The 12,623-nt window shown below is 36.3% G+C and overlaps 2 protein-coding genes across 6 annotated transcripts in view; one reads left to right on the top strand and one right to left on the bottom strand.

The window, feature by feature from the left end:
* Dock7 (dedicator of cytokinesis 7) overlaps window positions 1-12,623 on the top strand; it is a 197,855-nt gene that overhangs the window by 78,038 nt on the left and 107,194 nt on the right. The gene's annotated exons all lie outside the window — the stretch shown is intronic.
* Window positions 4,127-11,549, bottom strand: Angptl3 (angiopoietin like 3). The gene is made up of 7 exons (XM_059254566.1): window positions 11,055-11,549; window positions 10,250-10,360; window positions 8,963-9,077; window positions 7,798-7,911; window positions 7,431-7,526; window positions 4,683-4,949; window positions 4,127-4,328 (listed from the first exon to the last, which is right to left on the bottom strand). The coding sequence occupies exons 1-7, from the start codon at window positions 11,547-11,549 to the stop codon at window positions 4,144-4,146; spliced, it is 1,383 nt and encodes a 460-aa protein (XP_059110549.1). The 3' UTR covers window positions 4,127-4,143.

Below are 12,623 nucleotides of genomic sequence, written 5' to 3'. Positions count from 1 at the left end.
ATATAAATATGTCCTAGCCAATCAGAAAGAGAGAGGTGGAACTGTAGACAGATGGGATTAACTAGGAAATACTAATAGGATGTTTTGTGTGTTTTTTGTTTTGTTTTGGTTTAGTTTTTCGATACAGGGTTTCTCTGCATAACAGCCCTGGCTGTTTTGGAGCTTGATTTGTAGACCAGGTTGGCCTTGAACTCACAGAGATCAGCCTTCCAAGTGCTGGAATTAAAGGCATGCACCACCACTGCCTGACTAATAGGCTGTTTTAAGTACATAAATTTTGATTTCAAAAGAGCAGCATTGTGTTGGGGTAAAATCGTTCAAGAGGAGCCAGGCATGGTGGTGCACACATGAGATCTCTGACCTGAGGAGGCTGAGAAGGATGGATGGCCAGCGGGGCTACCTCAGACACTGACTCAAAAACTTAGAGAGATCATTGGTGGCAGGTGCTAGGGACCTTGGATTGCTGGAAGGATTTGAATCTTGTTCTTTAGGCAAGTACTCTTCTAGTTGGGAAACATTCCCTTGAGCATATAACGATAGGGCATATGTGAAATCCACAGAATAAATATGACATCTTGTAGGAAGGAGCATCACTTCTTAGGAGATTTTTGGGGAAAATAACTTTTTATATAAAGATACATTTATGGAGTATGAGATACCTTCCGTATATTATAAGATCCTATGTTTTAAAGTAAGATTCCGGTAAAATTTTAAGAGAAATTTATTCTGTGGCATGTCATTATCCCGTAACTTTAAAATCTATTACAGGAATATATTTTAATTATTTTCAGCTGTTGTATTTCTGTAGTAGACAACCTTAAACAAAACAGGCACTGTTGTTTTTATAAACTTGTTATAGTATAATTGAATGGGAAATAAAATTAGTGGGCTAGGAGTAGATCAATTAAGACAATCCTTGTGAAGAAAGCGTATCAGAACATTTCAGAAAAAGGTTATAGGATATAAAGACTGTGTTTACAAGTTTAAATAAAAAGCTAGACCTTCTCCAGGTTCCAGACTAATAATCTGGTAGTGATGCCAATGGCTATATAAGTTGAGAGGGTATGAAGTTTGGAGAGGGAGGGCGAGAAGTTGAAAAGAACTGTACGGGACTGGGCTGCCACTCCGTATATCTGTAGGATAGCGAGGGGAAGTGGCTAGTCAGCAATGCGAGAAGACTCGGAACAAAGAGTATGGTTGGATATATAGAGTTGGGGAATTTATCCATGAAAAATAGAGTGCATGAGGGTGGACAGAATATTTGAGGGTCACATTTATAGAGACTGTATTGGGGCTGGGGAGATGGCTAAGTCAGTAAGTCACATAAGCTTGAGCACCTGAGTTTGAATCCCCATCACTTACTACATAACAACCAGGTATGGCAGGGCCCCTCTTGGCACCTCAGTGCTGGGCGCCAGAGCAGGTAGATTTCTGGAGCTGTTTGGCTGGGTAGCTTACTGAATTAATAAGCTCCAGGTTCAGTGACAGACCTTTGTCTATCAAGTAAGGTGGAGAGTGACTAGGGAGGCCAGCTGACACAGCCATCTGGCCTTTGAATGCGCACACACATACACATGCCTGCACTCCTTCATGAACACAAGCATATTTTCCCTCTTACACATAGGCCTCCCTCCCCCAAAAGAAAGGTTGCATTGATCCATGATGGGAAGAGGATAAGAGGAAGGACTAGACTTAGGAAGGTGGATCCAAGGGAGGGATAAGCCATGGTGAGTGTAGTGGTATTGGGATACGATTAGTAATAAGTACTAGAGAGAACAAAGGGAAAAGTCCCGTTAGGTTACACAACTGTGGGTCAGTGCCGAAATCTCCTTCAAGCAAAGAAGTGAGGACAGGGCAACGCTCTGTGAAATGTAAAGGAGTCTTTCTCTACCAGAATGACCTCTCCATCTGAGCGTGCTGTGGAGGGGAAAGACCAATTCTGTACTTCTAAGAACAAAGTGAAACACACCAGATGAGGGTTTAAGAAAACAAAATTGGAAGCAGCATGAAGAAGCACTTGCTGCGTTGCATAATGAGTCATTTTGTACTCCAGAGTTTCTGTTTCTGTTTCTTTTCTTTTCTTTTTACTCCCCCTTTGGTCAGGGGGCCATTTTACCATTCAGCTGTAAAACTCTATAAAGTAATTTTTTGGCAGGTTGGACTGTAGCTCTGAAAACAGTAGCTTTTTCTTGCTTTTATTCTTTTTGTATTTTTCTGTAGAAAAATATTAATGTAGGATCACATAGACCTTTTGTGTCTCTTATATGTGGTTTTAAAGGTATGTATGATATAGTATAACTTAAAATATGATGCTGGATATTAATTGAGGCAAGTCACAGTATAACTTGGATACTACCTATCTTTAAATACTTGACTTAACTCAGAATTTTCTTTGTTGGCAGTTTTTCTAAGATATATTTTTTGGAGCTGGAGAGATGGCTCAGTGGTAAAGAGCACTGACTGCTCTTCAGAGGACCTGGGTTCAATTCCAAACACCCACATGGCAGCTCACAGCTGTCTGTACGTCCAGCTCCCAGGGATCAGACACCTTCACAGATATACATGCAGGCAAAACCACCAATGCACACGAAATAAAAATAAATAAATAAAAAGATACATTTTTAAAAATTTATGTGTATGTGTATATGACTTGTGTCTGTGTGTCCGTGGAGGTGAGAAGAAGGCATTGGATCCACTGAAGCTGGAGTTTCAGGTGATCATGAGCCCTCCAGTATAGTTATTGGGAACTGAACTCAGGTGTTATGGAAGAGCAACAGGTGATCTTATAACCACGGAATAAAAAATTTGAAACAGACGCTAACAGGTGATACTTGTATCCAAGGTTCTTTGGATAGTTAAAGTTTGAATTAGTTTTTAGAAACAGTCATATGCTTATTGTAATGCCAGTGTCTATGATGTTTTAAACATACATGCCTTTCAGATTTTAAAATATTTTATAATCTATAATGATTTTTAATTCTACTTAAAAAATACACAAAATGTTAGCTCTATGTCCTGTCCTGGGATAATAAATTCTTATTAAACTTCCACTTAATGCTACAAAGGCATTCATTCTTATTTCATTCTGACAGATGTCACTTAAACTTACTATCATAGTATTAACCGTTAAAGTATATGAAATGTTCACAGTGTAGAAAAGCTAAATATATGCTAAGTTATTGTATTCATTCATTCATTCATTCATTCATTCATTTATTTATTTATTTATTTATTTATTTATTTATTTAGGGTTTTTTTTGAGACAGGGTTTCTCTGTGTTTTGGTGCCTGTCCTGGATCTCGCTCTGTAGACCAGGCTGGCCTCGAACTCAAACTCACAGAGATCCGCCTGCCTCTGCCTTCCGAGTGCTGGGATTAAAGGCGTGCGCCACCACGGCCCAGCAAGTTACTGTATTCTTGACCCTGCAAAGTCAGTATGCCGCGGTAATCTGGACCTACCGCATTGGTGGATGCTGGGTCTAGTGCAGATCCACCATCGCATGCAGCTTTATGTGAAGTCCTTAAAAATTGTTTACTCCAGATTACATTGTAGCAAAATGAAGCATAATTTTAAAAGTTTCTATTGCAGATGTGTATTCTAAATTGGCTGAATTTAATTCTGAAACGAGTAAGATAGCATTTGAGAACTATAAAAATAACACTTTTTGAAGTTTAACATGAAAACTGTATTTTTTTTAAATTGAAGTTTTAATGTTTTTAATAGAATGATTTTGAATTTACCCATTAGTTATGATTTAGATTGATACCATGTTTTTGTTTGTTTTGTTTTTTGAGGCAAGATTTTTTTTGTGTACCCTGGCTATACTGGAACGCACACTGTAGACCACGCTGGCCTCAGACTCAGAGATCCGCCTACCTCCGCCACCATGCCCAGCTGACTTGGGCCATCTTACATTGATTCCCACATCATGAGCATGAACAAATGATACTGTAGGAGGTTTGATTGAGAAAGACAAATGGTGTTAAGTTGTTATGATGGCGTCTAATCTTAACAGTGACCTTAAAGCTGATTGAAAACTCATCTCTCAAACTTTCCATTAAAGGTTTAATACCAAATTATTACATTACAGTAATCTGGGAGGATTTTAATATTTAATTTATTGGCCCTTTAATTTGTCTCAGTTCATTTAAAGCTGTCTAAATTGGTGGGCTGAATCATCATTTTGGATGACTTGATAGAATGTAATTTTCCATTCTGAGGCCTCCAGTAGATCCCTCTTCTCCTGTCTGGCTTGGATTTGGCTCTGGGTTTGTGGTATTTACCATTTAGGTTGTTTTCTCCACATACGTCATGCCACCACCAGCCTCCTAAAGAAGACAGACGTGTGATTTAATTGGATAATGCCTTCTGTCTAGTAGCTGTTAGATGTTTCCCATGGTTATATCTTTATTTCATATAAACGATATTGTAGGTGCATGTATCTCAATATTAATTAATCTGTGTAACTCACGTACATCATCAAAATAGAGTGTCTGAGAAGCATCACAGGTAAAATAGCCTGCTGAACCAGAGTTAGTACTTAAAACTACAATCAGTAGATTTTTGTCTTTGGAGAGAATGCTTACTTGAGATTAGTATTTTAAAAAATTGATATTATAGATAATAGTTAAAACTGTAGGGGGATACTTTAAAGAGAAAAAGTATTGGCATTAATGAAATACCTGAGTAACTTTCTGGACAGTAGAGCTGTCCCTTTGCTCTGTGATCCCATGTAGAAAACATCAGATCTCTGTGTTCTGGGAGTGCCTCGGGGACATTGCCAGCAGTCTCAGCCAGATGTAGCATGTAGTTGGTTTCGTGATTTCCCAGGCGAAGGGAGTATTCAACATAGTGCTTGCTTTCTGTCCAGTCTTGTAGCTCGAGTCGTAGGATGTAGTTAGACTGGTTCACTATGGCATAGATCTTCTCTAGGCCCAGCCAAAATTCTCCTAAAGAGAAGAGGTGGGGGGTGGGGAACCCCTGTGTATTGTTAACTGCAGATCAAGTCCTGATTGACCGTTTGTCTTTGTGTGTGCATGTGCCAGGCTCTCACCCTTTAGCCTAGGCTAGCCTCAGAGTTGAGATCTTCCGGCCAAAGCCCCTCCAGTGCTGTGATTACATGTATGCATATCATGTTCCCAGCCCAGTTTTTAAAGCCATTTTCTGTAGCTAGAGTTTTCCTGCCTGGCCCACGGTCAGGGCAAATCTCTCTCACCCGCCAGTCCCACAGCCATGAATGGGCTGAATATAAGAGTGAGAGCTAGACAATGATAGGCCTGAGCTAATGGCCAAGCAGTTTAAATAATGTAAGAGTCTGTGTGTTTATTTTATAAGTGGGCTCCGGGACTGGCGGGACTTGGCGGTGGGAGCTGGAGAAAAATTCTCCAGCTACAATTTTCAATTCATTAAAGAAATTGAATCGTTTTACTCCTGACTCCTTGGTTACTTTGAAGTCTTGTAAAGCATTTATGTTATTGGTGTTGTGGTGTGTGCTTGTGTTGTTAATTAACACTTGGGAGGTAGAACAGAAAGAATTGTTCAGTCCTCAGCTACACAGAGCTGTTTAAGGCCATACTGGGCTACATGAGACCTCATCTCAAAACCCCAAAACATATTCTTTCTAGAGCTTTTATTAATGCACACTTTTGTGAAACTCATGTCTGTGTCTGGGTATATGCATCATCCATCCCTCCCTCCCTTTCTCTTTCCTTCTGTTTCTAATATGTCCATCCATCCATCCATCCATCCATCCATCCATTCATTCATTTATACTGTCTTTGAGTTCTGGGCACTGATTCTGACTTCATGCATGTTGGGGAAGACTCTTCACTGAACTATACCCCCAGTACAACTGTCCATTGTTTTTGTGTGACTTTTTCTTCCTTGTTAATTAATCCTGTATTTAGTATATATTAAAATCTTGTCTTGATAAACCCAACTTTGCTTCAAAAATGTGTTTTACAAAATGGTTTTATATATGAGATATTACATTATTATAGGTATTTTTAGGTTTGGTTATTGATAGAGTAATATCTCACTCATACCTCCTTATGTATATCAGATGTTCATTAATATGCCTATATTCAGTCAAAAGAATGCTTTCATATATTCAGTTTTGGATATTAGCGATAACATTTTTCTCAAATGTGAAGTTAGTTTTTTTTTAATGGAAAAAGAATCTCATAAATTTTAAAAAAAACATTAGATTTGAATCTTTTGTTATTAGTATTTTTTCTCTATAATTAAAACTATTTTTATTTGGAATTAAAAACAGCAGTAATATAAGTAGATCATTATGTAACCTATATTTAATGACAAAAATAAATATTTCATTATTGCTGTTGAGTTAGGAAACTTCACTTAAGGATTATAAATGGAATTTGTTTCTGATTAGAAATAAATGAGCATTCTGAACTTTCAGTCTTTTATTTTAGTGTTAAACTCAATCTCAGATGAGTTAGAACTACAAAATACCACTGAATAGACCTTCTCTTTAGGGATTTAACTAGTACTGTGAATAGAGAATTTTAAAAGACTCAAGTAGTACTGAGTTAAAAATTTTGGTAGAACAACAGCTGCATTCTACTTTTATAAGTGAATACTAACACGTTCACAAATGTCCATAATGTGTTTTTGGATTTTACCTACTGTTTCTTTTATTTGCTTATTTTTATAGTTTAGTTTTGTGATCAAAATAGAATATTCTGCATTAACTGTATTACAGAGAACCACAGTTCTGTAGTATAGACTTATAATACTTGAATAGTTAAAGGTAATATTTAAGTAGCTAGACACTACCTCTGATGGTTCCCATGTCCGTTCTAATTGTTTCATTTTTTACTTCTATTACTTTCTTTGAGCTGCTGGGGATTAGTCCAAGTGTTGTGCTAGTCAAGGGCTCTGCCCCAAGGTATACCTCCTGTTCCATTTTAACTTGTATTACTTTATACTTAAAATATCAATGAAAGAGTACTGTAATGCTATCTTTGCAGCTCATTCATAGCCTTACCACTCTCTAAAGCCCACAGTACTTACTACTTTCCTTAATAACAGTTATGATAATCATGAACTATTGAATTAAATTTCAACAAGCCTACTTAAGAGCAGACATGTAGTAGTGGTAAGTACAGTTAAAATAATTGTAATTGCTAATATGTATAGTATTTATCAATCAGTTTTATGAAGACGATTTTTTTGTTTTGTTTATTGTTACATTCCCACTGCCCATTTTATAATTGTTTCTTAATTTATAATTTTTTTTTTCCTTTGAGAAAGGGTCTCAGTATGTGGCCCAGACTGGCCTTGAACTTTCAATCCTTCTGCTTCATGCCACCCACCCCCAAGTGTTAAGATTTCAGGCCTGTATCAGTACATACAGTTAATATTGTTAATTTAACAAATAAATGAATAATGCAAGGAAATCACTGTACCGTCAAACCTCCCAAAACCGTTTTTGTAGTTCTCCCATGTCTCATTGAAGTTTTGTGACCCATCTTTTCGATGTTGAATTAATGTCCATGGACTACCTGGAGGGCGTGAATGAATATAGTTATTTTTAGTAGATTATTGTTGACGAGAAAAATGACTACGTTTTGAGTTTGGTTTTAATTGGTGGCTTTGTGAGGTGATTTGTTAATTTGGTACTATATAGTCAAGGTAATGTATTTTATTATTTATTATAGTCCCCAATTTGCATGAATAATCCCGTTCTGTAGGTTGATAACAGGCTTAGTTTTGGTACTAGGCAATGAGTATCTTGAATTTACATCAGCTCATTCTCTGCTTAGGAGGCTGTACCTGATTGGGTGTCGCAGTACACATGAACAACTTGAGCGCTGCTTGGTCTGATGGCATACACGCCACTTGTGTGCTCCCCTCTATTATAAATGGCAGAGCAGTCAACAGGAAGGTCTAGAATTAACAAACATAATCATGTGATATTTAGGAAGAGAAATCTTTTTGGAGCTTGAAATGTCACTGCTGCTTCATGGAATTGGTGTGAGTGTTCAGTAATGTTTATGCAAAGGTATGTTTATTAGACGACAAACTATCCAAATAACATTAAAATAACATTTCGAACTTACTTATTCAAAAGAAAATCCACAAAATGAGAATTTTGAAAGCATTATTATTTTTGTTAGGCATAGTAAGAATATTAAGTAGCAGAAGTTTAGTACAGGGTTTGGTTCATAACTAGAATCAACAGATGTGTAGAAGCTGTGAATGTACAGGAAGAGAGCTAACAAGTATTTTTCCTATGTCAATTATATAAACAAAAATATCTGTTGGGAACATATCATTTTGCTGAAGTCTGGCTGGAAATAGTGATTTTGTTCCGTGGAACTTCTGTTATATCTGTGAAAGATTTAAAGCAGACAGGAAAGTAGAATTTTTGAAAGGAATTCCATAGTCTTTCAGTTTTTAGAAGTGTATTATTTCTTTATATACATTTTTTTTGTTTGTTTGTTTTTTCAAGACAGGGTTTCTTTGTGTAGCTTTGTGCCTGGGCTGGCCTCAAACTCACAGAGATCCACCTGCCTCCGCTTCCTGAGTGCTGTGATTAAAGGCATGTGCCACCACTGCCTGGCTACATAAATGTATTTTGTTTTGTTGCTTTTGAAAGTAATTTTTAAATAATGATCTTTGGCCCCTTGCATAGTTTTCCACGTGTCTTATAAACATAAATGTATTCCTTTTCTACATCTGCAGTATTATTTTTAATCTATGAAATTAATAATCATTCCATGTTTTTATATTAACTTCATGTATTAATACCATATACAGTGTTAAAATGTTTAAAAAAAAAAAAAAAAAGAAAGAAAGAAACTAAAAAAAACCCAGGATCTAATTAAGTTGACAGTGTGGTGATGGCATTTGATATCTGTGTCTTTTTACTCTTTTAGTCTAGAGCAGGTCCTAAAAGTCGGGGATTTTGTAGAGAAAACCCACCAGATTCTCTTACCATCTTGTCCTATGGGTTTTGTTTCATTCGGCTGAAGAGGGGGAGTAGTTCTTGGTGCTCTTGATTTAGAAGACAGGGAATTTTCTGTGGGTTCTTGAATACCAGTCTTTCTGAGCTGATAAAAGAATATAAATCTACTTTTAAAATGCTAGTGTATATATATAACTAGGGAATTCTGGGTAAGGATATCAAAAGTACAATGATGTACATGTTGTCTTTCAGTTTCTAGTGTTACTGTTTTCTATGTTAAGAGCAATAAACAAGGCTGGAGATCCAGCTCAATGGCAGGGTGCTTGCTGAGTATGTGCAAAGGTCTGACCCCAGTTCTGCAAGGGAATAAAGAGGAATAAACAGTGCTTTCCAGAACGTATAGACATTCTGTTTTTGAGACATTTAACCAAGCGTATTATTTAATAAATAACAAAATTAAGAGAATGAAGCAAACAAAACAAGAGAGACATTGATTAAAAAACCAGTAAGCCTCTACAGTTTGCCTAAGATACTTGAATACATTCTCTTTCCAACAGCGTGGATCACAATCTTAGCCAGCTTTATTAACTTCTGTGTGCTGAATATGATATTGCCATGGTCAGTTCAGATGTTGAGTGCCAACTCTTTGTCACGCAGTGTTTTGTATGAAGGGTTTTGTAGATAAAGTAATAGAAAAAGAATCTCAGGTTCATAGGTCTTTCAGTTTAATTCAGGGATAAGCAAGAAATAACGTTCATATTTATGCTAAATTTAAAGATGTTGAGAAAAAATGTGGTGGCTTTGAGGGATACCTTTTATTTTTGATTAGATGGCTTGGGACAGCTTCATTGAACATTTTGTATTTGATGGAAGTATATGAGAAGTGCAGATACTAGAAAAAAGCATTCTAGGAAGAGGCCCTGGAGGCAGTGTGTTTAAAGTACTTCAGGACCAGCAAGGAAGCTAGTGAGATGAAATCAGTAAGATGATGAAGGACCAGGTCAGCACAGGTTCTGTGAGTGAGGATGAGGAAGACAGGGAGCTACTGTGAGGTTTTGAGCAGAACAGATTCATGACCTGATTTAAAATTTCATAGGATCACATTAATGGAATCAGTTATGAATCCTTTTTCCTCGCAGTTCTACATGATAAGCTGTGCTGTTTTCTTTATAGGACATGTGAGGAAGCTGCAAGACAAGTTAGTTGCCAGTTGCCCAGAAAGTTTTGCAAGCCGATGATTAGCTGTGGAGTGCTGTCTTAACAGCCTGTGTTTAACAGCTAGTACAACAGATTGGACATAGCATTAGACTGACTTACCTGATTTTCTATTTCTTTTATCTGATTGTGCTGTTGACTTAATTGTTTATATTGTTCTTCCACAGTCTGGAGGAGGTCTTTGATGCTGTTATCTTGCTGTTCTACAAAACTCTGCACACACAAGTTGTAATTTGTTTAAAATTTCCTCTGTCTTTCTAAGTTTTTATTTGTAACAGTCATCTAATTTTAAGTTAGTAGTGGGTTAGAGAAGTGAACATTGGCTGTCATTGTCTTATTTTTTTCAAGTAATATGTAATTTTGTTCCTATATTAAAAAATTGCCATATCTAAAATTTTCTGAGTTTTATTTAAACTAAAAGAGATAATATTTCAAAAGAATTAGAATATACCATTTTCTATATTAATCTATTTTTGTTCATGGAAGAATGGTTTTAAATTTAAATTTCTTTTAATTTTTTTTTCCCCCCTGGAGCTGAGGACCGAACCCAGGGCCTTGTGCTTGCTAGGCAAGCGCTCTACCACTGAGCTAAATCCCCAACCCTCTTTTAATTTTTTATCTCTACTAATTAGCAGTAACATAGTAATTGAACATTATAAATTTATCACTTAACTGATATTTAATTATCATATGAAATATAAATTTTAACTCTTTTCAAATACAATATTAGGGAAGCAAAACCTGAATAGAAGTTACAGTGGAAAATTTTATTTCCAAGAAAAATTTTTTTCTGGAAAAAATTAAGTATTTTAGTAATGTAGCAGAGTATTTAAAATAGTATGTCTTAAAAATGTATTTAAGAAAAACCGACATGACAAACAGTCAGCATGCCGTGACTTCTACTCACTTTAAGCGATGTCACCTCTGGGTGCTCCTGAGCCCCAGGTTGGCTCTGCATTAGATTCGTTAGCTGCTCCTCCAACACACTGACTTTCTGTTGAAGTGCCGTTTTCTCTTCTAGTAGGCTCTCAAGTTTTGTGTTGAGTTCCAGTGACATATTCTTTACCTCCTCATTTCTGACTCGTAGTTTGGATGTAGTTCTTCTTAGTTCCTTTTCTTCTTCTTTAATTTCATTGGTTTGAAGTGATAGGTCATAAAAAGATTGATCAAATATGTTGAGCTTCTGAAATATGTCATTAATTTGGCCCTTAGTCTTATGGACAAAATCTTTAAGTCCATGTCCCAGCTGAAGGAGTCCATTGGCTAAAATTTTGACATCATCTAACATAGCAAATCTTGATTTGGGCTCTAAAGATACAGGATCAAATGATGAATTGTCTGGATCAATTTTGGAAGAAATTACTAGAGGAATAATAAGAAGAAATATTTTAATTGTGTGCATTTTTTTTGTCCCAATTATTCAATTTCAAGTAATTTGGAAGTACTTTGTCCTGTAAGGAGACCTGAATCTCTTGACTTTATATACACGACTATTTGCACCATGCACACAGCTGGCGGGTGAATGTAGTTAACCATTAAACTGTGCTAACTTGCACGAATGTAACCCTCCCCCATGTTGAGTTAGATCAATGGCAAATGAAATCAAGGAAATGAGCAACTAGCAGGAGGTAATTTGAAAAATGGTTACTTAGTTACATTTGCTGTATTGAGAGTTATACTTTCAGTATTAAGGTATCACCTATTTTTAAAAGTTCATTTTAATATTTCTTTTACTACAAGAGATTTACAGATAAACCTTAACTTTTGATGGGTAAGTTTGTCATTAAAATTGAGGAAAAGTAACGAACTGTCTGTACCCCCACTTGTAGTCTGTTTATTCTGGAAACAGCCACCGTTCCCAGAAGCCTGTGTGTGAAGCCTTTCCCAGTCCTTGTGGTGGTCTGTGGCTGCCATTGCTGGAGCTTGTGTTTCAGTACTCTGTCTACACCAACATGGAACTGTGTATTTCTTTTGTCACTATAGCTACTGGTTAATGTCTTTAGTTAATATGTCTTAACTGTTCTTGTGTGTTATTACAAAATTCCCAGCATAGTGTCAATAAAGACATTTCTCTCCCTTTCCATTGTTTGCATATCTGTATGTCATAGTCTCCATTCCATGTGGAGTAGCAGTAGACATGTGAGCATTTGAATATAAACTAGAATTAAATCTTAGTGCTTCCAGTGGCAGAGATTTGCTCATCATACATTTTTCTGAAGTTTGTGAACTTAGTAACAATTTTGTTACTGTAAATTTAACAAAACTAAAAGTTAATAGTATATTTAAGAGCAAATGTTCCAGTGTCCTCAATTGGTGTTAAAAAATTAATAAGCACTTAAATTATGAGTGGTTATCCTTAGTATTAATACAAATCATTTGGGAAAATTGACATGGTAAAATTACTACCATGTGTAGTTCCAGAATCTCACACTGTTGTCTGGTCCTAAAAGCTAGCTCTAGTGTTTTGGCCTTAAAC

The sequence above is a fragment of the Peromyscus eremicus genome, chromosome 2 (assembly GCF_949786415.1).
Source record: "Peromyscus eremicus chromosome 2, PerEre_H2_v1, whole genome shotgun sequence".
In the NCBI taxonomy this organism is placed as follows: domain Eukaryota; kingdom Metazoa; phylum Chordata; class Mammalia; order Rodentia; family Cricetidae; genus Peromyscus; species Peromyscus eremicus.
This window is presented reverse-complemented; position numbering and strand designations above follow the sequence as displayed.

What these genes read in the sequence shown, in the direction of transcription:
- Angptl3 (XM_059254566.1), bottom strand. Translation starts at nt 11,549, where the DNA reads ATGCACACAATTAAAATATTTCTTCTTATTATTCCTCTAGTAATTTCT. An exon ending in CAGAGGTGACATCGCTTAAA is followed by an intron (nt 10,361 to 11,054) that starts GTGAGTAGAAGT and finishes TTGTGTGTGCAG; the next exon opens with AGTTTTGTAGAACAGCAAGA. An exon ending in GTACTGCGACACCCAATCAG is followed by an intron (nt 7,527 to 7,797) that starts GTACAGCCTCCT and finishes CACGCCCTCCAG; the next exon opens with GTAGTCCATGGACATTAATT.